The sequence below is a fragment of the Phocoena sinus genome, chromosome 4 (genome assembly GCF_008692025.1).
Source record: "Phocoena sinus isolate mPhoSin1 chromosome 4, mPhoSin1.pri, whole genome shotgun sequence".
Taxonomy (NCBI): domain Eukaryota; kingdom Metazoa; phylum Chordata; class Mammalia; order Artiodactyla; family Phocoenidae; genus Phocoena; species Phocoena sinus.
The window spans coordinates 88,557,702-88,584,192 of NC_045766.1; the positions used below are offsets into that span (position 1 = coordinate 88,557,702).

The window sequence follows — 26,491 nt, forward strand, 5'->3', positions numbered from 1 at the left end:
TTCTGTGGTGATGGAAATATTTTCTGTCTCAACTAGGGAGTTGTCTACCATTTTTCAAAACTTATCAAACTGTACACTTAAGATCTGTGTATTTTAGGACTTCCCTGGTAGATCCAGTGGTTAAGACTTTGCCTTCCAATGCAGGGGGTGTGGGTTTGATCCCTGGTCAGGGAGCTAAGATCCCACATGCCTCATGGCCAAAAATCAAAACATAAAACAGAAGCAGTATTGTAACAAATTCAATAAAGACTTTAAAAAATGGTCCACATCAAAAAAAAAACCTGTATATTTTACTGTAAATTTTACCTCAAAGGAAAAAAAAAGGTTTAGTTTGGAGACCAAAGAGGAAATTGCATCAGTCACATGACTCCTAGGATTTTTATACAGAGGCCTCAGAGTAGAGTTTGAGGAGGTCGTTTATTCTCATGATGGATGACCAAGAGGAGTGGCCCAATACATTAGGGAGATTTATAACACTGAGAAGGGTTATAGAAGAAGTTCACAGAGACTGGACAAGATTTCCTCAGTAACTCAGAACTCCTGTAGCTCTAACACTGGAAAACGAAGGTCAGAACTTGATTCCTTCTGCTCTTCCTCAAAAGCCCTGATTAAATCTTCTCTGATAACTTTATTTGATATATTCCTTTTTTTTTTTTGGCTGCGCAGTGCAGCATGGGGGATCTTAGTTCCCAGACCAGCAATTAAACCCATGCCCCCTGCAGTGGAAGCACAGAGTCTTAACCACTGGACCACCATGGAAGTCTCTATATTTCAATTCTTAAAACTACTACCTCTTTTATCCATACTGGATTGGAAGTCACCACTTATTTCTTACTATTAAGAAACACAAGGGCTTCCCTGGTGGCGCAGTGGTTGAGAGTCTGCCTGCCGATGCAGGGGACGCGGGTTCGTGTCCCGGTCTGGGAAAATCCCACATGCCATGGAACAGCTGGGCCCGTGCATGAGCCATGGCCGCTGAGCCTGCACGTCCGGAGCCTGTGCTCCGCAACGGGAGAGGCCACAACAGTGAGAGGCCCGCGTACCGCAAAAAAAAAAAAAAAAAAAAAAAAAAAAAAAAAAAAAAAAAAGAAACACAAGAGCCCAAGCTTTGGGGGCAGCTAGATATGTTTACAAGTTTCTATCCTGAAAGCTCAGTTCACTTGATTTTTAAAATGAAGGTAACAACTCACACTTGCGAGGTTGCTAGGTTGAAAAAAATAATGTATGTAAAACAGTTATGTTAGGAAAGTGATAGGCACTCAGCCGAGAGTAACTGCTGTAATTTCTACTATGTTTTGTCTCTATCTTTCTTTTCTGCACTGAGCTGATATGTAATTACCAAGCACTTATTAGCCATTTCAAAGCCGTGTGGCTTTGGGAATTTAATTAATCTCTCTAGCCTTAGTCAGGTTTATTGAACATATACGTTTATTTACATACAGTGAAATCCACCCATTTTAATGTATAATCCTTTGAGTTTTGATAAACGCATGCAGCCATGTAACTACCATCACAAGAGCTAGAACTTCCATTGCTCCAGAAAATTCCTTCTTGCCTCTTTGTAGTTAACTCCTTTCCCCTCCTAAACTCCTGAAAACCAAAGATCTATTTTCTGTTCCTGTAGTTTCGTCTTTTCCAGGATGTCTTATGAATGGAATGAGACTGGGTTCTTTAATTTAGTATAAGGCATTTGAGGTTGACTCATATTTTTGAATGTATCACCAGTTTGTTCCTTTTTATTGATGAACAGTAGTATTCCATTGTGTGGATATACCATGTTTGTTTATCCATTGAGGGGGAGCAGAATATGCCACCCCAGAATGTGGATTTGGCATATGGATTATTTTGAACTGAAGACAAGCAGGGACCAGCAGATTCAGAAAGAGCTTTTTACCTTCCCCTTAACTGCCTCAAAGAATTTAGATAGAGGACCTATACTAGGAAGAAAGCTATTACTAGAGATAATATTTTATATAAGAAAGACTTATTAACAGGACTTCCCCAGCAGTCCAGTGGTTAAGACTCCACGCTCTCAATACAGGGGGCACAGCTTTGATCCCTGGTCAGGGAACTAAGATCCCGCATGACGCATGACATGGTCAAAAAATAGAAGACTCATCTACGTGGCAGATCAAACATTTGTTTACCAAACATTTGCTCTTCTCATCTTCCTGAGAACTGTCTTCCTCCGCTTTGAAGCCCCAGACCCCTACTCCTTCTCTTTAGCTTGGGATGGTATATACACCTCAGTTACCTGACTGCCAGGGAGTCCACATATTTTTATGGGGCTCCCACACATACAAAATTTGATTTTCTCCTGTTAATTTGTCTCATGTCAATTTAATTATTAGACCAGCCAAACTACCTAGAAGAGTTTTCTGCTCCTACACTGTTCACCAATTGAAGGATATTTGGTTATTTCTAGGTTTTGGTGATTATAAATAAGCCCTCTATAAACCATCATATACAGTTTTTTGAGTGAACACTCAAGTTTCACTCATTTGGGGGTAAATATCTAAGGAGGGAGATTGCTGAGTCATATATTAAGTATGTTTAGCTTTACAAGAAACTCTCACACAGTTTTCCAAAATGGTGGTGACATATTGCATTCTCACCAGAAACGTATGATATCCTCATCAGCACTTGATATGATCAGACTTTAATTTTAGCTATTCTAATAGGTGTATAGTGGTATCTTTTTTTTTTTTTTTTTTTTTTTATAGTGGTATCTTAATTGTGATATTAATTTACCCTCCATATAGCTTCTTGATGGAGTGGCTGTTAAAGTATTTTGCTCTTTTTTTTTGGCAGCGGGGTTGGGGGGGGATTGTTTTCTTATTACTGAGCTTGAGGAGTTCTTTATATATAAATTTAGAATCAGCATGTCACCTTCTGCAGCAAAAATCCTTTAGGGATTTTGATGAGTTTTCTGGGTCAGTGAGTAATGGGAAAAGCAGCTTGTTGCAGGTCCAACAGGAAAGACTAACTCTAGAAAAATGATATTTGGTATTGTGTTGTAATGTGTTAGGGATAGTTATGTTTCTTGCGAGAAGAATACATTTAAGTACGTTCCTCTGTAAGAAAATATCTAGCCTTAAGTAGAATGCAGTGTGTAAGGAGTTCTGCAAAGTAGCAGAAGGCAATAATGGAATGCGGGTGGGTTGTATGTAGTGTGGAAGGTATTAGGAAATGAAGATAACAGTCAACTGTGTTAAATTCTAAGACTTCATTGCCCTAGATGGTTAATATAACTCAACTATAATCTAATGCAATGATATGACCTGTGAGTGGGGACTACAGAAACAAAAAAGATGACACACATGTATGTTGGGCAAAGTGTTAATGACCCGCCAAGATTAAGGAAGTAAGAAGTCTAAGACCTAGGTTTGAGACCAGAGGTGCTATTTTAGTAGATGGTTGGTATTGAGTATCTGTTACCTGAATAGCAGTGATCATAATATTTATCTCACAGGATTATAAGAATTAATGAGATAATATATATAATATACTTCATAAATTGACAGTCTATGCAAATGCTCTTTATGGCTATTTTATTAAACTCTTCCTTAGCTTCTGTTCTTCAACGTCAAGTTGCCCCGAATAGAATACTTCCCTAGCCGAGCAGTCTGCCTCCTATGGATGGGCTATCTTGAGCACTTTGGGTAGTTGGTGCCAACAACATAGTGATAACAAGGTTAGTAAACTGGGAATTTGTGCTGCTCAGAACAAAGACGGGAATGTGAATCCTTTTATTAACTTTTATTTCCCTCTTATTCTCTCCAGAAAAAATAAACAATTTATGAGAGATTGTGTAAACATGCATTTTTTTTTAAAGTCACTTGTTGGGAAGACATTAATGCTACAAAATCATAATTCTTATGTTGAATCATTTTGCCTAATTTTGGTATAAAGCAAGGCCAGAGAAAGCAGACAGATAGAGAAGGGGAGGATATTATTCTTAGTGTCTACTACCATACATTACTGTCTCCATACTCTATTTTGACCTATTGAGATAAATAGTGTTCATCTTTTGTTTGTTTTGTTTTGTTTTTTGCGGTAAGTGGGCCTCTTACTGTTGCGGCCTCTCCCATTGTGGAGCACAGGTTCCGGATGCGCAGGTTCAGTAGCCATGGCTCACGGGCCCAGCCGCTCTGCGGCATCTGGTATCTTCCCAGACCGGGGCACGAACCCGTGTCCCCTGCATCGGCAGGCGGACTCTCAACCACTGCGCCACCAGGGAAGCCCAATAATGTTCATCTTTTTAAAAATGGTAGTAATACCTTACTTTTGAACACTGATCATGAGACCTGTTTGCAAAATTGCTCACCTCAGCAGAAATGGTCCAGAAATTGTCACATTTGAGAGGAGATCAGATATTATCCAGATACAATTGGAAGAAAAAAAAATATATATATATAACTCAACTAAAACCAACCCCCCCCCTCAAAAAAAAAGAGAGAGAGCAAGAGAGAGAGAGACCTGATATTAGCTAGTCCAGCAATGCCTCAGCGCAGACCTAAAAGAAGGAAGAAGATTGCAGTGGTCACTACCCTCAACAGTGCTAAAAGATTTGTGATAAATAACTCAGACAAAGGGACTGTACAACTATTACATTCAAGAAAAGGTTCAAGATCAGACAACCCTATTGTAGTTGCCCTAGCTATTTTTACTGCCACTTCTGAGTCCTGGACCCAGAAAGTCTCTGGTAAGACTGATAATAGTGCTGGTCAGGAAGAGGTAAGAAACTCAATTTAAAATAGCTTCAAATGGAAATAAAGTGATGGAACAAGCCACTTAACTATTTAACAGTCCATAGGTTGGGAAATATTTTTCCATAAAGCTCTCCATTTGCGGCAGCTCACTTACTACGGGCAGATGTCAACGTTTTTCCTGAAATGATTTCTAAGCCAAGTGATTTGGCCCCTGCTCTTTTCCCATCATTGAGTGTAATTATAATTTCAGAGGGAAGAATAAAGTGTTGATGTGCTCAGACGAGGAATGCCCCAACCTAAGTATACTCTACTTCTCTTCCCTTTCTTCAAGGCATTCAAGCAAAGGGAGTATAGCATTATGGTGTGGTGATCACGCAAATGTGCCTTTCAACTCTGTACTGCAGGTCACTGGCGCCATCTTTAACACCACTGCTGTGAAGTTCACACCTATGCTATAACTCCCATCTGCTCCTCCCAGCCACTAAGTGTAGCAGGAATTCTAAAGCAGGGGCATTCTTATGGCTTAGACTCAAGGACTCTTCATCAGCCTTGCTGAAACTTCCTTAGAACTGCACTGCAGTTCAAGACTCTTCCTACCCATACTCCCTTCCTTCTCCTTCACAGGGGTCAGACCTACGTCATGGTCTGACAACTCTCCCAGCCTTCCAGCTCCCTTCTTACTTTCATTCGCAGTTATTTTCTATACCGAATCTCTTGCATACCTAATCCCTTCTTGCCATCTGCTTCTTGGAACATACGAACAAATACCTATTGTGCCAGGAGCAGTCAGGAAAAACCAGGTAATAAGATGAGATTCTGGAACTGGCTCACTGACCTGCTGGTGAGCACAAAAGGAGAACATTCTGGGTGCTATATGGGGGATGGATAATCCCTGGCCTACAATGGTGGTCCAATTGCTGAAGATTTTACTGGAGGTGATCTGGGAAAATGTCCTTGTAGAGGGGAATGCCCTCACAAATGCAATAATTCAGGCATTTGGAAAATATAGGTGTAAAAGCAACTACAAAGTTAGTGGAGTTGGCTGGTTACTTGTAAGTCATGTTAACGTCCATCAATAAGATAATGAGAAACGGAAGGCCATTAACAAGCATTGGAAGATGAAGTATGAGATGTGAGAGCCAAACAGCCCCTAGTCATTTACAGAGGCCCACATCTCCTGATGTTAGATGAATGGACACAGCAAACGGAAGCTCTAATAGATAAAGTCGCAGAGCTACAGAGACTTAAAATTTTAGCCGAGGCAGCTCTATTATGCTAAAGTCAGCAACCTGATTGGGAACATCTTGGACCCTGAAACATCAGGTGGGGGTATGGGAGTGGGTGCCCCTGAGAGTGTCGGCTCTGTAGAGCCCTGTGAGTTCTCAGACTTTACAGAGCTGGTCCGTGGTTCCCCAGTAAGAACTAACACTACCTATATGCTGGAGGATGCCGCACAGGCCTCTCCCCCGAAAGGTAACAGTGACAGGTACTCCCCTCAAAAGTTCCTCCAAACTCCTCTCCCAGCTACTAGGCCAATAACTGAGAATTACATTCCAGCATAACCCAGCTGAGGAAGTGATGGGCCTGGCAAGAGAGGACAGAGAATATCCACCAGAGGATCCGGAGACATTAGCCAGTATGTTCTGGCAGGAGCTAGGGAAATAATTCTTGTGTTAGGTTTTAAAAGCAACTGACCAAAAGAACTGGAATACAACATTAGATAAGAAAGAATTTATTGTCTTGGAGGGATATTTTCTCTTTGCACGGGATTCAATATCCTAGCAAGCATCCCAGGAGATGGGACAAATTCACTGCTAGGATGATTCTTAGAGGCCCAGGGCAAGTGACAGGTAACACTGAGCAAAGTATAAATGCCCAAGCTGCCCTGGCAGAGGGTAGAGGAGGGAATAAAGAAGCTGAGGAAAGTGAATCTGCAGGGATGGACAAGTTATGTGAGGCCAGACACCTACCAGAGACTGTTCCTCAGGAGGGCCCAGCAGGAACATGCTGGAGAAGGGAGCACCGGTATTGCTGAGACAAGGCTGATGGTAGATGAGGCAGTCACAGAGTTGGGCTTGTTAATGTCATTCTGGGGATTATAGTCCCTGAAGTAAATGAGTCATATGGTGGCTCTTAACCAGCAGAAACCAGGAGGCTGCAATTACCAGGAGGGTTGGAGGGCAGCCAAGGGGGCTTGATTCACAGGAGGATATGGAGATGGTAAGTAGTGCATGACAGCTAGGGGCAAAGTAGATGGGCAGCCAACAAGGATGCTGCTTCTTTTTTTTTTAATGTGGAAGTAAACAATTACTTGTATTTAAAATTTTTCCAGTTTTATTGAGATAATTGACATATAACATTGTACAAGTTTGAGGGGTACAACATAATGATTTAATACATGTATCTATTATGAAAAAGGATGCTTCTTAACAGCTATAATCAAAGTCAAGGATAGAGGAGCAGGAGGCTAAGGGCAGTCATTCTAGTAAAAAGTCACCATCTCTTGCTTAGCTCCCAGACCTCAGCTGATTTTCAGATCCAGAACCCACTAGGAGATGAGATGGCGGCTTCCTGTGAAGAAGGACCCTGTAACCACCAAAACAAGTTTTTTTTTTTTTTGCGGTACGCGGGCCTCTCACTGTTGTGGCCTCTCCCGTTGCGGAGCACAGGCTCCGGACGCGCAGGCTCAGCGGCCATGGCTCACGGGCCCAGCCGCTCCGCGGCATGTGGGATCTTCCCAGACCGGGGCACGAACCCGTGTCCCCTGCATCGGCAGGCGGAGTCTCAACCACTGCGCCACCAGGGAAGCCCCCATAACAAGTATTTCTTATAATTATTCCCCCGTCTTTCTCCAAAGGGATATACAGGCATTTAACCATGTGACTGTACACTGGAAAAGAGAAATGAGACATTTTAAAGACTATTGGACACAGGATCTGAATTGACTTTGATACCCAAATTACCATCATGACCCCCTTTTTTTTAGGTTGGGGGCTTAAAGCAGCCCCATAATAGCTGAGTCCTGGCTAAAGTCTAGCTCCGGTAGGCCCACTGTTTTTATGAAGACACCCAGGGATCATTTTCTCAGTCTCTGAATGTATAATTGGAATTGATATACTTGACAGATGAAGTAACCACCACATTGGATCCTTGGCCTGTGGGATAAGAGCTATCACAGTGGGGACGCCAATTCTAAACCTCTAAAACTACTTCCTGTGACTTCTCTGGTGGTCTGGTGGTTAAGACTCTGCACGTCCACTGCAAGGGGAGCAGGTTCGATCCCTGGTCAGAGAAATAAGACCCTGCATGCTACGCAGTGTGGCCAATAAATAATTTCATTAAAAATAAATAAATAAAACTGCTTCCTATCTCACCCTGGTGCGCACAGCACAGACACTAAATTCCCTAGTTATGAAACTCAACTTGAGGTAACATACATCAAGCATCATCAAGAATGGGTTGGGAGACTTCCTTCGTGGCACAGTGGTTAAGAATCCACCTGCCAATTCAGGGGACACGGGTTCAAGCCCTGGTCCAAGAACATCCCGCATGCTGCAAAGCAACTAAGCCCGCGTGCCACAACTACTGAAGCCCCCTCGCCTAGAGCCCATGCTCCACAACAAGAAAAGCCACTGCAATGAGAAGCCCGTGCACTGCAACGAAGAGTAGCCCCCACTCTCGGCAACTAGAGAAAGCCCACGTGCAGCAACAAAGACCCAACACAACCAAAAAAAAAATAACTAAATAAAATTAAAAATAAATAAATTAAGAAAAAAGAATGGGTTAAGGATTTCCCTGATCTGCCCTCCAATGCAGGGGACACGGGTTAGATCCTCAGTTGCAAAACTAAGATCCCACATGTCACGGGGCAACTAAGCCTGCGCACTCTGGAGCCCTCGTGCCGCCGCAAGGAAGAGCCCACGGGCTGCGACTAAGACCTGATGGAGACAAACAAACAAACAAACAAACAAAACACACAGAATGGGTTGAATCTGAAAAAGAATGTGTGTGTGTGTGTGTGTGTGTGTGTGTGTGTTTCAATAACGGGTTAGAGATGCTTTAGACAAGAAATAAGGCAATGGCAGTAGAATTATAGGAGAGGCAAAATCAAGCAACATGTTTGACTCCACAGGACTTTGACCTATTGGAGTTTAAGGAGAAGGGGTGTTTTAAGTAGTTGTTACGTTTCTGCCTTTAGATGACTGGGTGGATGATAACACATCTCAAGAAGAAATACCAAAGGAGGTGAAAGTTGGTAAGGATGTCACTGAGTTTACTTCTTACTAAGTTTGAAGTGCATAGCCTGATATGCCAAAACTTGGGTCAGTAAGGCAGGCAAAAAGATTGGGCTAGAAATACATATATGGGAGTCATCAGCATGTAGGTGGAGGTTGAAATTGGAAAAATGGATGAAGCTGCTCTAGAAAAGCATGAAGCATGATCAAGAATAGAGAGATGCAACTTCATGGGACATCAGTGTTTTAGGAGTTAGGTGGGGAAAAGGAGACAGAAAAACTATTAGACCAGAAAGGAAAGGAACTAGACAGAATAAAAAGTTATGTTCAAAAAGTTGAACTGGGCTTCCCTGGTGGCGCAGTGGTTGAGAGTCTGCCTGCCGATGCAGGGGACATGGGTTCGTGACCCGGTCCGGGAAGATCCCACATGCCGTGGAGCGGATGGGCCTGTGAGCCATGGCCGCTGAGCTTGCGCGTCCGGAGCCTGTGCTCCGCAACGGGAGAGGCCACAGCAGTGAGAGGCCCGTGTACCGCAAAACAACAACAACAAAAAAATTGTCCTTCCCACCTCATCTCCCCTGACTGCCATGCTCTGTCCTAACCACATCTTCTAAGTCATACAGAACAGAGGATAGACCTTACTTGTCTGGATTCTGAATTTAAGATTCTCCTAATTGTGACTGTTGCTTCATGATAGAGAAGAGATATTTTTTTCAGAAAAAAAAAAAAAAAAGCAAAAATGCTCATTTATTCTCGATCAGAAGACGAAGATCTGTAACTACCGCTGTAAAGTAGAAATGAATTTTCAGTAGTGCTTGGAAGTGGGAATTTCTTGAAATGAAGGATGTGGCAAAGTTGCGAACATCTTTCAGAGTGCATCTTTTATCTTCCTCCTCAGAAAACTGAAGAACTCAGTAGCTGTCCCTTCCACATGAGAGTGATACCGAACCATAGTTCCCAAACTGTTTCTCAGCATCTGAGGGTTCTGCGGGGATGTCTTATGTTTTTTTATTTTTCAACCAGAGTTGCTCCATTTTTATCTGTTACATATTGGTGCTCCATGAACATTTACTATTACAGAGCATGTTCCTTTGATTTAAAAAAAAAAAACTTTTGAAAAATATTTATCTAAACAAAAAAATACAGTGTATTTAAATATTTAACTTACAATATGTAAATAAAATATATTTGAAATAGGTAATACATTTTTATTTCAGAACTATTCTCTATTATTGGAATAATATTAGAATCCAAGTATACATAAACAATTTTTTTTCTTTTTAAAATCTCTACCCTACAGTCTAGGTTATTTTTTATAGCTTAACATCCATTTAGTGGCTGCTTTTCAGCTTTGAGGTATATACTGAGCCCTAAACTGAAATTGGTGTAATAAAATTTGAGTCCTTTGTTGTGCCTAATTAAGAGCCTTCTCTAAACCAGACACTGAGCTGAGCATGGGGAGAATAAAGGTGAGTCTGAGAACTTGACAATGTCACAGTCTGACAGGAGAGAGTCAGGTGAGTCCGTTATCAGCAGTTACAGCATATCCATTAGAGCAGCAGCACAGAGAGGACCATCTACTCAAAAGGGAGTTGGTGGCATGGTGTGGGGGGCAGGGAATAGAGGCTGATGCAGGATGAATAACCAGCATTGATTGAGCCTCTGTTCTGAGCCTGATACAGTGCAATGCTCTAGGTTAGACCATTGCTCTCTGGAGCCTGCTGTCTAACTGGGGAGATGAAGTTAAACAATCAAAATTTCAAATATATACAGATTTAAAGAAATTCTATGAAGAAAAGGAATAAGAGAATAACAAGAGTAAACTCTTTTAGGGTCACTACAAAAAACTGGCATTTACACTTAAAGAACAGGATAGAATGCTAATTATAGCTATAATGGCAACAGTATTACAATATACAGATGTATCAAATTAACATGTACACCTTAAATTTACACAATGTTATATGTCAGATATACTTGAATTAAAAATAAGTTAAAAAAATAAGTTTAAAGAATGCGGAGTCAAATGAGTGAAGAGAAAGGGAAAGAGTTTTTTTTTTTTTTTTTTGTGCGGTACGCGGGCCTCTCACTGTTGTGGCCTCTCCCGCTGCGGAGCACAGGCTCCAGAAGTGCAGGCTCAGCGGGCCATGGCTCGCAGGCCCAGCCGCTCTGCGGCATGTGGGATCTTCCCGGACCGGGGCATGAACCCATGTCCCCTGCATTGGCAGGCAGACTCTCATCCACTGCGCCACCAGGGAAGCCTGATCAAGCCCATTTACAATAAATGCAGAGGATAGAAGACTAGCTTAAAGTGGAAGTACAAATGAAATTAGCAAAACCTAGGTATAAAACTACAGGAAATTCACACAATTCTTTAAGCAATAATAGGAACAAAAACAAAATTTGTGAGGAAAATAAAAGATGGAGGGAGAATTTACAGATTAAAGAAAATTTAAGGTGGGAATTCCCGGGCGGTCCAGTGATTAGGACTCCGTGCTCTCCCTGACTAGGGCCCGGGGGTGGATCCCTGGTCTGCTCAGGGAACTAATATCCTACGTGCAGCATGGCCAAAAAGAAAAAAGAAAAGAAAATTTAAGGCATATATCCTTTTTTAAAAATAATTTTTATTGGAGTATAGTTGATTTAAAATGTTGTGTTAGTTTCTGTTCTACAGCAAAGTGAATCAGTTATACATATATATATCCACTCTTTTTTGTTTTGTTTTTTTGGCCACGCTGCGCAGCTTTCAGGATCTTAGTTCCACTACCAGGAATTGAACTCGTGTCCCCTGCAGTGGAAGTGCAGAGTCCTAACCACGGGACTGCCAGGGAATTCCCATATCCACTGTTTTTTAGATTCTTTTCCCATATAGGTCATTACAGAGTTTTGAGAAACATGCCCTGTGCTACATGGTAGGTCCTTATCTATTTTATATTAAGGCACATATCTAATCACGGTGTGTAGCCCTTATCTGGATCCTGATTCCAACAGATTGTTAAAACAAGAAAATGAGAGTATGAGATAATTGCATATTTAAATACTGCTGGATGTTTAAACAGACTGAATAGTGCAATAAAATTAAAAAATTATTCTAAATTATTTTTAGATATGAAAAAGATATTGTAACTATAGTTGGAAAAAGTCTTTTTTCCCCCCGAATTTATGAATGAAAGCTATGAAGTCTGGTATTTCTTTTAAAATAACCCAAGAGAGGGGGAATAGGTGGTGGTTTAGATGAAAACAGATTGGCTGGGAGTCAATAGTTGTTCAAAGCTGGATCCATGAGGGCTGGTGATATTACTGTCTTCTTTTATTATTTTTTTCTTTTCTTTCAGCTTTATTGAGGTATCATTGACAAATAAAATTCTAAGATGTTTAAAGTGTACATTGTGATGATTTGATATAGGTATACACTGTGAACTGTCTGCTTTTATATGTTTGAACTTTCCCATAATATAATATTTTTAAAAAACAGAGGGGAAAACCCAAGAAAATAAATAATTATATTGTAATAAATGCTAAGAAAAGAGATATGGTAATGAATGGTCTTCTCACTTGAAGTCCCATCCTAACCTAAGGCACTGGAATCAATCTGTTCTGGTTACCAGGTCACCTCCCTTCTAAATCATCCAGAAAAAGCCTGTAGGTAGGGGCCACACCCAAGTGGGGAGATGGAGTTTTTCTTGGCTGAATCTCTATGGGCCAATTCAGTTTCCATCTTGGAAGGGAGGAGTCAGGATTCCAAGCATTATCTGCCTAATCCAAAACCATTTGGTCACACCCTGATCTAGCCAATGTTTACAGACTTTTAGGTGCATAAGAACAACCCTGAGGGCTGGTTGAAGCACAGATTTCTGGGTCCTGCCCTTAAGGATCTGATTCTGAAGGTCTGGGGTGGAGTCTCATAGTTTAATTTTCCAACCAGCTCTTCAGCAAACTGAGGCAGAGCCCTTGCACTTTGAATATAATATAATATTTAGGTTAAACTGATCTCGGCTCCCTGGGTCCTGAGACTGAGGGACCAGACTATTTACCTAGGGGAAGAGAAAGCCCATTGTGAGACCAACGAATGTCAGAGTTGCCATACTGTTTGTGAATATATTTTCCTTTAGAAACTCTGGCTCCTTTAGAGTGACCTATAAAAACATCTGTGACTTTTCCAGCCTCCTGTCTCATCACATCCTGCCCGCAACATTATCCTCCAGCAATTCCCAAGTTTTTGCAGTTCCTTCTCCTGCATTCATTAGTACGTCACTTGCCTTAGCGTTATGGCTTCTGCTGTTCTTATTCTGAATAGCCAAACCTTTCCCTTCTACTCAGATCGCCATTATTGCAGGCTTAAAACCTGTGTTTAGATCTAGATCCAGAAGAGATCCTGTTATCCAGTCCCTACGATCTAAATCTAATCTCCCAGTGAGCGACACACCCATGGGCATAAATCAGTTATAAAATACCTTTGAACTTCTATTCCCTCCACAAAGCATCATTCAATCCATCACCAATATTGTTTACAAAGATTGTTTATTTGTTTGTAACTTGTCAACAAGTGTTTGTCATTTTCAAGTTTCACCTAAGTCTCACCTTAAAGGAATAAAACCCAAAAATTTTTTAAAAAATCAGGAGAGATATTAATTACCCAATAACTTAACTCTTGCCTAATAGACAAGCCTGGGTATAAAACTGATGAAATTATCACACTGTCAGATAACAAGGGAGGGGGAAAAGAGGAGGAAGGAAGACAGCTCTTCTGGAAAACAGGAAGTAGGAGACATTTGCTTATAAAAGGAGAAATTGGACTAGAAACCTCAGGTTAAGAGGATTAAATTGCAGATATCCTTAACATTGCTGGCTCTGCCTTTCTCTGAGAGTTCCTTGGAATGGCACACCCAAATTGTGAGAAGGTAAGTTTGGTTTGAATTTCATTTATTTTCCCACAGATTCACTTTTTAAAGCCTTTCTAGAGCTCACTTATATTTCCGTCTTTCTGGATGTAAGAAATCTCTATCTGAGAATCTCCCTCCTTTGCAAGCGAATTATTACTTTTCTTTCATGTGATTGCGGTATACAACTTGGGTGAAAGTAAAAAAGGAGAAACTAAATATTTCTGTTCCTAGTTCAAAGTAAGATATTTATTTTGTAGAAAGACATGTTGTAGCTGGGCAAGATAAAACGGTAAAGAAATAGAGAGCTGCGGTAAAAAGAAAGTGAAAAGGGTAACGTGGATAAGGTCAGAAAGTGACGTGACTAGTAGGTTTCTTTCCCCCAGGAGTAAGAAGCAAACCTACTCCCAATGGCCTTGGTACCAAAGGGTTTCCTGACTAGGCTTGGGTAGCCCTGGACTAGAGGAAAATATAAATTGAGTAGGTTTCATAGGTATTTGCAGGGGCCACTATACTGGGCTAGAGAACTGAATTGGCCAATATGAAGTATATGATTATGGGCAAGTCATATAGCTGCTTACCTCTTGAGTGGAGCGATATTCTCCCAATAATGTCCTTTTTTTTTTAAGCTGACCAGTGAAATGTTTCCTGGAGTGCTTTGAAAAAGTGGTGTACAAAGGCAAAATCCCTTTTGCTAGCTGAAGTGCAGAGCAAGGGGAAGTCTTTGAAGAGATTTAAACCGGGCGGGTGGGCGGGGGTGGGGGGGGACGGGGACGGGCCTGGCCGCATCGGATACACTTAGATGTTCAGAGAAGAGAATATTACAGTTGAGCTGGAATGGAGTTTATTCACCCTTGGATTGGAGAGGAAAAGCTAGAAACTTAAGCATACGTGACTCTATGTTATCGGTCATGTAATTTCTGAGCCTCAGTTGCCTAATTTCTAAAATATGAAAACTAATAAATTACTACAAGTATGTTATAGGATTAAATGAGAAATACAAAAAGCTCCTGGCACAGTACATGTGGACTGTACAAAACCAGTAAATATCAGTTCCTTCCTACCTATCCACTTTATCTTTAATTCATGAAATTGTTAAAAGAACACTGAGTGTCCACTCTGTGCTGGGCACTGTGTAAGCCCTGCGATAGCAATGGAGGGTAAGACAGATACATTTGCTCCCCACCGGTTTTGGGGCTGAAACAAGGTTGGTATGGCTGAAGCTCAGAAAGCTCAGGGCTCTAAAGCTGGAAAGGCAGGCAGGGGGCCCGGCTGTTAAGAACTTACAGGCTATACCAGGGAGTTTTGTCTTTTAACTTAAGTATTTTGAACAAGCAGGAGAGCAGTCTGCAGAAAGGAGCCAGAATGGATTGGAATCACAGGAGATTACTGATCCTGCCAGTGATGATAACGTGAATCACACAACAGAAGATGAAAAGGCAGAAACACCTTCTACATAGATTTAGGAGATAAAATGAAAGTATTTGGTGTTTTAACTGATGGAGAGGAAGGCCATGAAGGAAATGGTTTCCCCAAACCCAAGATCTATGCTTTAATTTCCTCTTAAAATCCACATGTAAATCTGCTTTTGCCCATTTCCTCATTGTTTTTCCCATCTAATAAAGGGCCTATGAATCAATACCAAATTCAGGGAATCTCAGTCTCTCCATCCAGCTATTGGCTTCCCTTATTCATTAGTTGTGCCATGAAAGTAAACATTTTAGTTGTACAGCATTAAATGAGAATCAGTGATTGAGCCTTGCTTTTCCAGAATTTCTTTGAAGAGCTCTTAGGTGAAGAAAATATGGTTCTTACATTGATTCCAGTTAATGAGGAAATTGTTGAAGACCATCTAACGGAACCAAGTGTTTCTTCAACTTCAGAAGTCAAAGTGGAGTCACTGAGTCCAGATGATCAAGGTATGAGAGCAACAGAGTGAGCTCAGTTTGCTGCTCCTCCAGCTCTGGAAGATTATTCTTCCCCTGTCCTTTAACTATGCAACACCCAGTTTAAATCTCACCTAATTATCTGTGGTAGGAGATTTCTCAAACTCTCATACTGCTCATTTGCTAAGCACCATTACTGTCTTGCTTTTAAAAAGGCACAAAAAGTAGACATGTGGGCTTCCCTGGTGGCGCAGTGGTTGAGAGTCCGCCTGCCGATGCAGGGGACACAGGTTCGTGCCCCGGTCCGGGAAGATCCCACATGCCGCGGAGCGGCTGGGCCCGTGAGCCATGGCTACTGAGCCTGCGCGTCTGGAGCCTGTGCTCCGCAATGAGAGAGGCCACAACAGTGAGAGGCCTGCGTACCGCAAAACAAACAAACAAAAAACCCCAAAAAACTAGGCATGTGGAGTGCTTTGGACAGAGCGTGACCTCATGGGGCAGCTAGATGTGAGCTCAAATTCCCAACCCATGACGCTCAATCTTCTTTCCATTTTTACATACTTCTTATGAAAACCAAATCATTCCGAGCTTTTTCCTTTTTCTTTTATTTCGAGCTTTTTTGAGATATAACTGACACATAAAACATGGTGTAATTTTAAGGTGTACAGGGTGATGATTGATGTACATATATATTGCAAAATGATTATCAAAATAAGGTTAATTAACACATCCATCAACTCACATAGTTAACTTTTCCCCCACTGTGGTGAGAACATTTTAAGATTTACTGTCTTCTCAATTTTTAAGCATACATTATACTATTAACTGTAGTCACCATGCTATACATTAGATCCCTAGAACTTACTCATAACTGAAAATTTGTACCCTTTGATCAACATCTTCCCATTTCCCCTACTCCCAATTCCTGGCAACCACCAATCTACTCTCCGTTCCTGAGTTCAGCCTTTTTAGAGTCCACATATAAGATCAGATGGTATTTGGGAGACTAAATCATTTTGAAAAGCAACTAGTCTTTTGCTTGGTGAGCAATTACTGATCAAATATCTAGCGGCTCTTAATATCATGACCCTTTGTATCAGGGCTTCATATGAAGGCATTGAATAAGTATTTTCAGAATGATTTTATTTTGGGGGCAAATAACGAGGGCTTCCAGATAAAGTAGACAGTGATAAGTTAAGCAAAGTGATGTGAGACAAGGTACATTTTCTCTGTAGAGAAAAATGAGGCAGGTTGACAGAATGGAGGACCATTGTTGGATGGGGTGGTTTTAATTATTTCTGTAAGGACAGATATTTTGTGGTCCAACATCTACACATTTTGGAGGAGCAATCCAATATAATGTTCTATCCAGGTGGTTGTTTATGGCTGCAAAAAGCAGGCTGCTATAGGTAGTGTAAAAAAAGTGGAATTTAGAATTTCAAAATGTGTGTTTGAGTCCCAGGTCTGCCATTTTAATGGTGGTGTGATCTTGGGTAAGTCATTTAACTCCTGAATCTATTACCTTATTTGTAAGATGAGGAAAAATAGTTGATATGTATATGTACAAATTGGGTTATGAGAAATAAGTGAGAACTTTGTAAAATTTTAAAGAATTTACAAATATTACATTATTACTACTTTGGTTCTCTTCTTTTCTCAGTTCATCCTCCTCAAACAGATGAAGAGTTCAAAGCTTGCCCAAAATCTAGTTGTTGTAAACCTATTTATCCCTTGCCAACCATATTGCCTCCAATTAACAACGTGAGTCGGGATACTTTGCGGAAATGGTGCCAACAACTTAATTTGAGTACCGATGGTCAGGTGAGTGCACTGGTAGGAATCTCTGGTGCTTGCAACAAGTATGGGAGCTCTGCCAGCTTTTAATTTTTTTAATCAATTTTTTAAAAAATTATTTATTTATTTATTTATGGCTCTGTTGGGTCTTCGTTTCTCTGCGTGGGCTTTCTCTAGTTGCAGTGAGCGGGGGCCACTCTTCATTGGCCCGCGGTGCGCGGATATCTCACTATCGCGGCCTCTCTTGTTGCGGAGCACAAGCTCCAGACGCGCAGGCTCAGTAGTTGTGGCTCACAGGCCTAGTTGCTCCGCGGCATGTGGGATCTTCCCAGACCAGTGCTCGAACCCGTGTCCCCTGCAATGGCAGGCGGACTCTCAACCACTGCACCACCAGGGAAGCCCTAAATTAATTTTTAATTAATTAATTAATTTTAAATCTATTTATTTATTTATTTATTTATTTTTGGGTCTTCGTTGTGGTGCATGGACTTCTCATTACGGTGGCTTCTCTTGTTGTGGAGCATGGGCTCTAGGTGTGCAGACTTCAGTAGTTGTGGCATGTGGGCTTCAGTAGTTGTGGGCCTGGGGCTCTAGAGCATAGGCTCAGTAGTTGTGGTGCAGGGGCTTAGTTGCTCCATGGCATGTGGGACCTTCCCGGAGCAGGGATCGGACCCATGTCCCCTGTATTGGCAGGCAGATTCTTAACAACTGTGCCACCAGGGAAGTCTGCAGGTTTTAATTTTTATTTTCCCTCTTAATTTCCTTAGAAAATAGAAGTTTATCTGAGACTCCAGAAACATGCTTATCCTGAAAAAGATCAGGTGAGTGAGGAGTGTCATGATGTAAGTTCTGATTGTGAATTTTTCCTCCTCTCCACCATCTCTATATGGTGGCAAGGTTTCTCAACCAAGACAATTAACATTTCGGGCCAATTAATTTCTTTTTGTCCTGGGGCTTGTCCTGTGCATTGTAGGATGTTTAGTAGCCTAAACATCCATGGATTCTACCCACAATGTGTCAGTGATCTCCCTTCCCCTATACACAGTTTTGACAATCAAAATTTCTCTCAGTTAAGAACCACTGCTCTGAGGGAACTAACATTCCTAAACCCTTCCCACACTGACATACACAGGTCAATGTACGAAGAATGATAAAATCAACCCAAATATCCTTGGGGCAGTGACGCTTCACTGCATACTCATCGTGAATTCCATTTGCAGTATATTCCTGAATCATCACGGGAGGCCAGATTGCAGTCATGTCCAGGGAAACACAAGACGGTGACCAAGACAGCAAGTGTTCAGAAAAGGAAGATGAGTGAGAATGAGGAAAGGACTAACATGGTTGAAGTGATAACTTCAGCTCAGGCAGCCATGTTGGCAGCATGGTCAAGAATTGCTGCAAGAGCTGTTCAACCTAAGGCTGTAAATTCACGTCCCCTGCCTACCTCTGTTGAGTCCTTTCTGCCGCAAGCTTCCGGTAAGATCAACGTTAAAAAATGGTTACCATGCCAGAGAAAAAAGGCACACTTTTATTAGTCCAATACTGATGGTAGTTAAAGGGAAAGCGTTAGTTAAAATATCTGCAGATGGGACGTTATGTTCATAGAGGGCTTATCTTGTGATTGATAAATAGCCAAGTCTTGCCTGAATGGCTCTCTGAGCCAGGTGGCTGAGTGGGGACACTTTCTCATCGCTAAGCACAGATCCAAGGTGGGAAGAAAGCATAATCTGGTAATGTGGTCAGCCACAGCCTGAGGTCTTCCCCTTTCTATTGGATTGGAAGAATTAATTAAAATGACCATGGTTCAAACCCTCGTCTTACCACTTCCTAGGTATGTGACATTGGCAAGTTACTCAGCATAAACCCTGGTATCCTGATTTATAAAATGAAGATTTCAACTATTCTACTTGATAGAATGATTGTGAGGCTTATGAAATACAACTCGGTATCCTAAAAGTAGGCAATGATAATTAAAATATTTGGGGCCCCTGTCCTCTTGAGAAATCTCGAGAATAACTTAGCCCCATCTTTCTCCAATTCTTGCTCCACTCTGATATTTCTGTTTACATTTCCATCAGACCGTACCTCAGGCCAGCACAAAGTCATTCTCTTTTTTGGCTTGAATTCTTTTCCTCTCTCCATCCCATTTCCAGAGATGTTCTGGATCCTCTTTTTTTATTATTAATTAATTAATTTATTTTTGGCTGCATTGGGTCTTCGTTGCTGCGGGCAGGCACTCTCTAGTTGCTGCGATCCGGGGCTACTCTTTGTGGCAGTGCGCAGGCTTCTCCTTGCGGTGGCTTCTGCTGCAGAGCACGGGCTCTAGGTGCACGGGCTTCAGTAGTTGTGACATGCAGGCTCAGAAGTTGTGGCTCGTGGGCTCTAGAGCGTAGGCTCAGCAGTTGTGGTGCATGAGCTTAGTTGCTCCGTTACAACTCCCGTGGGATCTTCCTGGGCCAGGGCTCGAACCCGTGTCCCCTGCATTGGCAGGTGGATCCTTAACCACTGCGCCACCAGGGAAGCCCTACTCATCCTTTTAGTTCCTCTTCATTCAGCAGTTATCAAGCACCTACTGGGATCCAGGAGTGTGCCTAACCACACTCTTTAAATTACTTTTTTAAAATTTATTTTTTTAAATTTATTCTATTGAAGTATAGTTGATTTACAATGTTGTGTTAATTCCTACTGTACAGCAAAGTGACTCAGTTATACATATATGTATACATTCTTTTTCATACTCTATAGTTCCATGTGCTATACAGTAAGGCCTTGTTTTTTATCCATTCTGTGTATAATAGTTTGCATCTGCTAATCCCAAACTCCCAATCCATCCCTCTCACACCTCCTCCCCCTTGGCAACCACACGTCTGTGTTCTCTATGTCTGTGTGTCTGTTTCTGTTTTGTAGATAAGTTCATTTGTGTCATATTTTAGATTCCACATATAAGTGATATCATATGGTATTTATCTTTCTCTTTATGACTTACTTAGTATGATAATCTCTAGGTACATCCATGTTGCTGCAAGTGGCATTGTTTCATTCTTTTTTATGGCTAATACTCCATTGTGTATATGTGCCACATCTTTTTTATCTGTCAATGGACATTTAGGTTGCTTCCATGTCTTGACTATTGTAAACAGCTCTGCAATGAACACTGGGGTGCATGTATTCTTTCGAACCATGTTTTTCTCCAGATATATGCCCAGGAGTGGGATTGCTGGATCACATGGTAGCTCTGTTTTTATTTTTTTTAAGGAACTCTGTACTGTTCTCCATAGTGGCTATATCAATTTACATTCCCACTAACAGTGTAGGAAGGTTCCCCCTTTTCTCCACATCCTCTCCAGCACTTGCTATTTGTAGACTTTTTAATGATGGCAATTCTGTATGGTGTGAGGTGGTACCTCAGTGTAGTTTTGATTTGCATTTCTCTAATAATTAGTGGTATTGAGCATCTTTTCATGTGCCCGTTGGTCACCTGTACGTCTTCTTTGGAGAAATGTCTATTTAGGTATTCTGCCCATTATTTGACTGGGTTGTTTGTTTTTTTTGTTATGAACTGTTTGTATATTTTGGAAATTACACCTTTGGTGGTCTTGTCATTTGCAGATATTTTCTCCCAGTTCATAAGTTTTTTTTTTGTTTGTTTATGGTTTTCTTTGCTGTACAAAAGCTTGTAAGTTTGATTAGGTCCCATTTATTTATTTTTGCTTTTATTTCTTTTGCCTTGGGAGACTGACCTAAGAAAACACTGCTACAATTTATGTCAGAGAATGTTTTGCCTATGTTCTCTTATAGTTATCATGTCTTATATTTAAGTCTTTAAGCCATTTTGAGTTTTTGTATATGGTGTGAGTATGTGTTCTAACTTCATTGATTTACTTGCAGCTGTCCAACTTTTCCAACACCATTTGCTGAAGAGGATGTCTTTTCTCTATTGTATATTCTTGCCTTCTTTGTCAAAGATTAATTGAGCATAGTGTGTGTGTTTATTTCTGGGCTCTCTATTCTGTTCCATTGATCCATATGTCTGTTTTTGTGCCAATACCATGCTGTTTTGTCTTTTTTTTCATGCTGTTTTGATTACTGCAGATTTGTAGTGTTATCTGAAGTCTGGGAGCGTTATGCCTCCTACTTTGTTCTTTTCCCTCAGGATTGCTTTGGCAATTCTGGGTCTTTTATGGTTCAGTGTAAACTGTAGAACTATTTTTTTAGTTCTGTGAAAAATCATGGGTTATTTGATAGGGATCACGTTAAATCTGTAGATTGCTTTCTGTAGTATGGCCATTTAAATAATATGAATTCTTCCAATCCAAGAGCGTGGTCATCTCTACTCTTATTTTACAGTTGACTGGGGAGATTTTATAGATATTTAAGCCTACAATGATTGCTCCTTTCCCTCAATTTCAGACACTTGATATCTATAGGACTTACTACTCTGTGGTCTCTCAAATATCCCATCTCTCCAATTAGATTGTTCGTTAGACTTTTAAAAAAGATCCTTTTGCCTGTTTTCTATAGTTGAGGCAGTACAATGTAATGGTTAGGCAAATTGGCTGTGAATCAGAATATCTAGATCCTTGTTTTAGTTCTGGGAAAATTATGATACTTTAACACTGTAAGCTTCACTTACTTCACCTGTAAATAAGAAAAGTAAATAAAAGGTAAATATTAATGATGTTCTTAAGAATAAATGTATTAATACATGTAAGTCACTTAGCAAAATCCTGGACACAAAGCAACTTTTCCAAAAGTTAATTGTTATTGTCCTCTGTGCTATGTAGTTTGTGAAGTTAGATTACAGTGTCTTTTGGTCTACATTTTCCATGCTTCTCATTCAGTTGATTCAAGAGTGACTCACTGAGGGATTGGATTGTGGTACAGTTACCTGATCGTAGCAGTTTATGTTTGCTTCTTTTTCCTTGCCTAGGTGTCCGGTGGTGTGTGGTCCATGGCAGACCACTCTTGGCAGACACAGAAGGTTGGGTTCGCCTGCAGTTCCATGCAGGTCAGACCTGGGTGCCTAGCACTCCCAGGAGGATGATCTCTCTCTTCATGTTACCTGCCTGCACTTTCCCATCCCCAGACCTAGAAGATAATATGTTATGTCCTGAATGTGCTAAGAGGTAATCCTTAAGTATCTTTCTAAATATGACACACAGAACAATAGATGTCTAGATGGGTTTCTGAAAAATTTAGTAGGAGAAGGCAGAGGGCAAACATGCTGTTTTCTTAATTTGCCATATAGATCAGGCAAAAATAGGAAGCAAAAATAATTTAGCAGGGGCTTCCCTGGTGGCGCAGTGGTTAGGAATCCACCTGCCAATGCAGGGGACACGGGTTCGAGCCCTGGTCTGGGAAGATCCCACATGCCGCGGAGCAACTAAGCCCGTGCGCCACAACTACTGAGCCTGTGCTCTGGAGCCCGTGAGCCACAACTACTGAAGCCCGTGAGCCTATAGCCCGTGCTCTGCAACAAGAGAAGCCACTGCAATGAGAAGCCATGCACCGCGAGCCCCCGCTCGTCCCAACTAGAGAAAAGCCCACGCGCGGCAACGGAAACCCAATGCAGCCAAAAATAAAAATAAATAAAATAAATTAAAAAAAATTTAGCAGTGGATTAGAACTCAGATAAATGTGTCTTCTTCTTAGCAACCTTAACAAGGTAGTTGACAAGTTAAGACCTTAACTGCCTCAATTTTAGAGAGATCTGTTTTAAGAAAGAAAAAATTAGGTTCTCATCGTATGTCAGATACTTAGCTGGGGATACAAAAATTAGGAAGACAAAACCCATGTAGCATGCTGAGTTGAAAATGAGTAGGAGATGCTATGAAACTATCTGGAAAGTACCTATATTGCAGTGACTTAGGGAAACTTCAGAAGGGATTACATGTACTGAGGAAGAGTTTACCAGTTAGAAAGTAAAAATTTGGGCATTTTGGTAGTCGAAACAGCCCCTACCAATACATGGAAGAATATAACCTGCTTACATTGCAAATAGGCCAATATGATTGAAGCTTATATTGACAAATAAGTCTGGGAAGGGAAGGAGCAGACTATTGAAGGTTTTATATCTATATTAAAGGTCTCATATTATCCTGTGGGTCATAGTTTCTCAGTCACTTTTGGGACATAGATTTCTTTGAGAAAATAATGATAACAACATCTTCTCCACTCAAGAAAACACATATTGTGCATATACATAAGCAGTACTTTAGGTTTTATATAGACGTGGAACTCATGAGCACAAAATTCAGCTTTTGGTGATGGAATTGGATGGAGGTGATGCAAGATGGGTGTGAAGGGAAATTAGGTTTTTTTTTTTTTAAAGTTATATACTTTAAAAATATTTATTTATTTGGCTGCATCAAGTCTTAGCTGTAGCACACAGGCTCTTCATTGTGGCATGCGGGATCTTTCATTGCGGTGTGCGGGCTCTTTGTTGCGGCTCGTGGGCTTTTTTCTAGCTGTGGAGTGTGGGCTTAGTAGTTGTAGCACATGGGCTCCAGAGCGTGCGGACTCAGTAGTTGTGGCCTGCGGGCCCTAGAGCATGTGGGCTTCGTTGCCCCATGGCATGTGGGATCTTAGTTCCCAGACCAGGGATCAATCCCGCATCCCCTACATTGGAAGGCAGATTCTTAACCACTGGACTACCAGGGAAGTCTTGAGGTTTTTTTGTTTTTTAAGAAAGTAGATTGAAATTTTGTGACAGAGACTAGATTGGAGTGTCAGAGATTACTATAATAATTCTGGAAAGATGTAATTTATGACCTTGGTAAAGAATTTGAAGCGGAATGGGACAAATGTAAGAGTTGCAGGAGTATAGAGAACAGAATGCCATCTTATTAGAGGAAAGGCAGAAGTTCAGTTCAAGGGCAAAGAATGATACATGGGACATGCTTCACATGGGTCTAGTGTTCAGAGAAGTATGGGTTAGAAAGAAACCTCTTTGGGAGTCATTAACATACAAATTGAACATAAGAATATGTAAGAATTAGAAGGGACTGCAGAAGAACCTTAAAAGAGAAGCAGCTTATCGATGGCAGGTGAGCAATGAAGACTGAAAAAGTGCAGTTAGAGGTTGGGAGATAAATGAGAAAAAAAGCAATGGGTCGAGAGTTTCAGAAGGAAATAGTTGGTAGTGAGATGGCCATGTAAGATTATGGTTAATGCAGTGTTGTTGGGAATGTGAATTTGGTACACCATTGGCGGCCTTTTTGAGAGTATGTTGAGAGGGTCAGGTGATAGTTGGAGCAGAGCATGTGAAAAACTAGGAACAGGTCATATTGATGATCTCTACTACCTGAGCTAGAGGAGATAGCAGTTAGTTGAGGCAGTAATGTCAAAGGATCTTGTTTGTGTCTTCCCTTCCTTCCTTCCTTCCTTCCCTCCTCTGTTTCTTCTTTTTAATTTTTAATGGGAATACCAAGAGCAGTGTGAACAGAGAGGGGATGTGGGGAGAAGCTGTGAGGAGGAAAGGAAGAGTATAAAGATAAAGGAAGTAGAACCAATTGTAATTTAGAGAATAGGAGCCCTGATATTAAGTGGACAATGTTGTTCCTTTGCTTATTACATAAAATCTTTTTACCCACCATCCTAGGGCTGTGGGGCAAACTACTCACAAACTCCAGAAGGGTATTCCTCATTTTACTGGTCATTTTCAAGGGGCTGGTATGTAATGGTCTATCTTATTCTAACCATTTTCCAAAATTTTTTTCTGACTTGCTTTAAAGGAATAAGAAAATTATGAAAAGATTAATTGCAATGGGGAAGAGGAAGAAACCTGGTTTGGACATACAAACATCATTGCTTTTAGATGGGCCATGTCTTAATACAAAATAAATGGTTAGCGGAGGGGAAGGGGTGGGGTGTGGATGAAATGTGTGAAGGGGGGTAATTGTATGGTAATGATGGTAACTAGACTTATATCAGTTTTGTAGTGTACACAAATATTGAATTACTATGTTGTACACCTGTAACATAACGTTATATACCAATTTTACCTCAATATAAAAAAATGTTTGTTAGAATACACCAGTGAAGCCATCTAGTCCTGGACTTTTATTTGTTGGGAAGTCTTTGATTATGATTCAAACTCCTTACTAGTAGTCATGAAAAAAAAAAAGAGATAAATGATGGAGAGCCCACAGTTAAAGTGACTTGCATCCCAATGATTGCTATGCTCTGTCCTCGCCATCCTCAATGTTGCCTGATGCCTTAAGTATAGATGGGAATGTCTGGATTCTGTACTGGGGTTTACCAAAAAATGACTGTTACTGCTGCTTCAAGTACTAGCTATATAGAATGTAATTTGGTTTTATTTTAGTTAATAGATTTTTGTTTTTTTTAGCAGTTTTAAGCTTTCAGAAAAATTGAGCAGAAAGTACAGAATTCTCAAATATCACCCCTCCTCCCCACCCCATTTCCTCTACTATCAACATCCTGCCCCCGAGAGGCACAGTTGTTGAACCTACATTGACCCATCATTGTCACCCAAAGCCCATAGTTTATATTAGGGTTCATTCTTTGTGTTGTACACTCTATGGGTTTTGACCAATGTATAATGACATACTCATCATTTTAGTGTCATACAAAATAGTTTCACTGTGCTATAAAAATGTTCTGTGCTTCCCCTATTTAACACTTTCTCCCCCCAGCTCCAGACCACTGATCTTCTTCCTGTTGGCATAGCTTTGCCTCTTTACAGAATGTCATACATTTGGAATCATACAGTAGCCTTTTCAGATTTACTTCTTTCACAACAGGAAATGTATTTAAAATTCTTTCATGTTTTTTCATGGCTGGATTGCTCACTTTTTAATGCTGAATACTCCATTGTTTGGGTGTACCATAATTTATCCATTCACATATTGAAGGCCACCTTGGTTGCTTCCAAGTTTTGGCAATTATGAATAAAGCTGCTATAAACATTTGTGTGCAGGTTTTTGTGTGAACATACATTTTCAACTCATTTGGATAAA

General features: G+C 40.8%; 1 protein-coding gene across 1 annotated transcript; it reads left to right on the forward strand.

Annotated features, from left to right (window-relative positions):
• The first annotated feature begins 6,043 nt into the window (after positions 1-6,043).
• Positions 6,044-25,352, forward strand: DPPA2 (developmental pluripotency associated 2). The gene is made up of 9 exons (XM_032629418.1): positions 6,044-6,185; positions 8,911-8,967; positions 13,245-13,360; positions 15,599-15,746; positions 17,374-17,534; positions 18,275-18,328; positions 18,728-18,986; positions 22,441-22,636; positions 25,244-25,352. The coding sequence occupies exons 1-9, from the start codon at positions 6,044-6,046 to the stop codon at positions 25,350-25,352; spliced, it is 1,242 nt and encodes a 413-aa protein (XP_032485309.1).
• Positions 25,353-26,491: the final 1,139 nt, after the last annotated feature.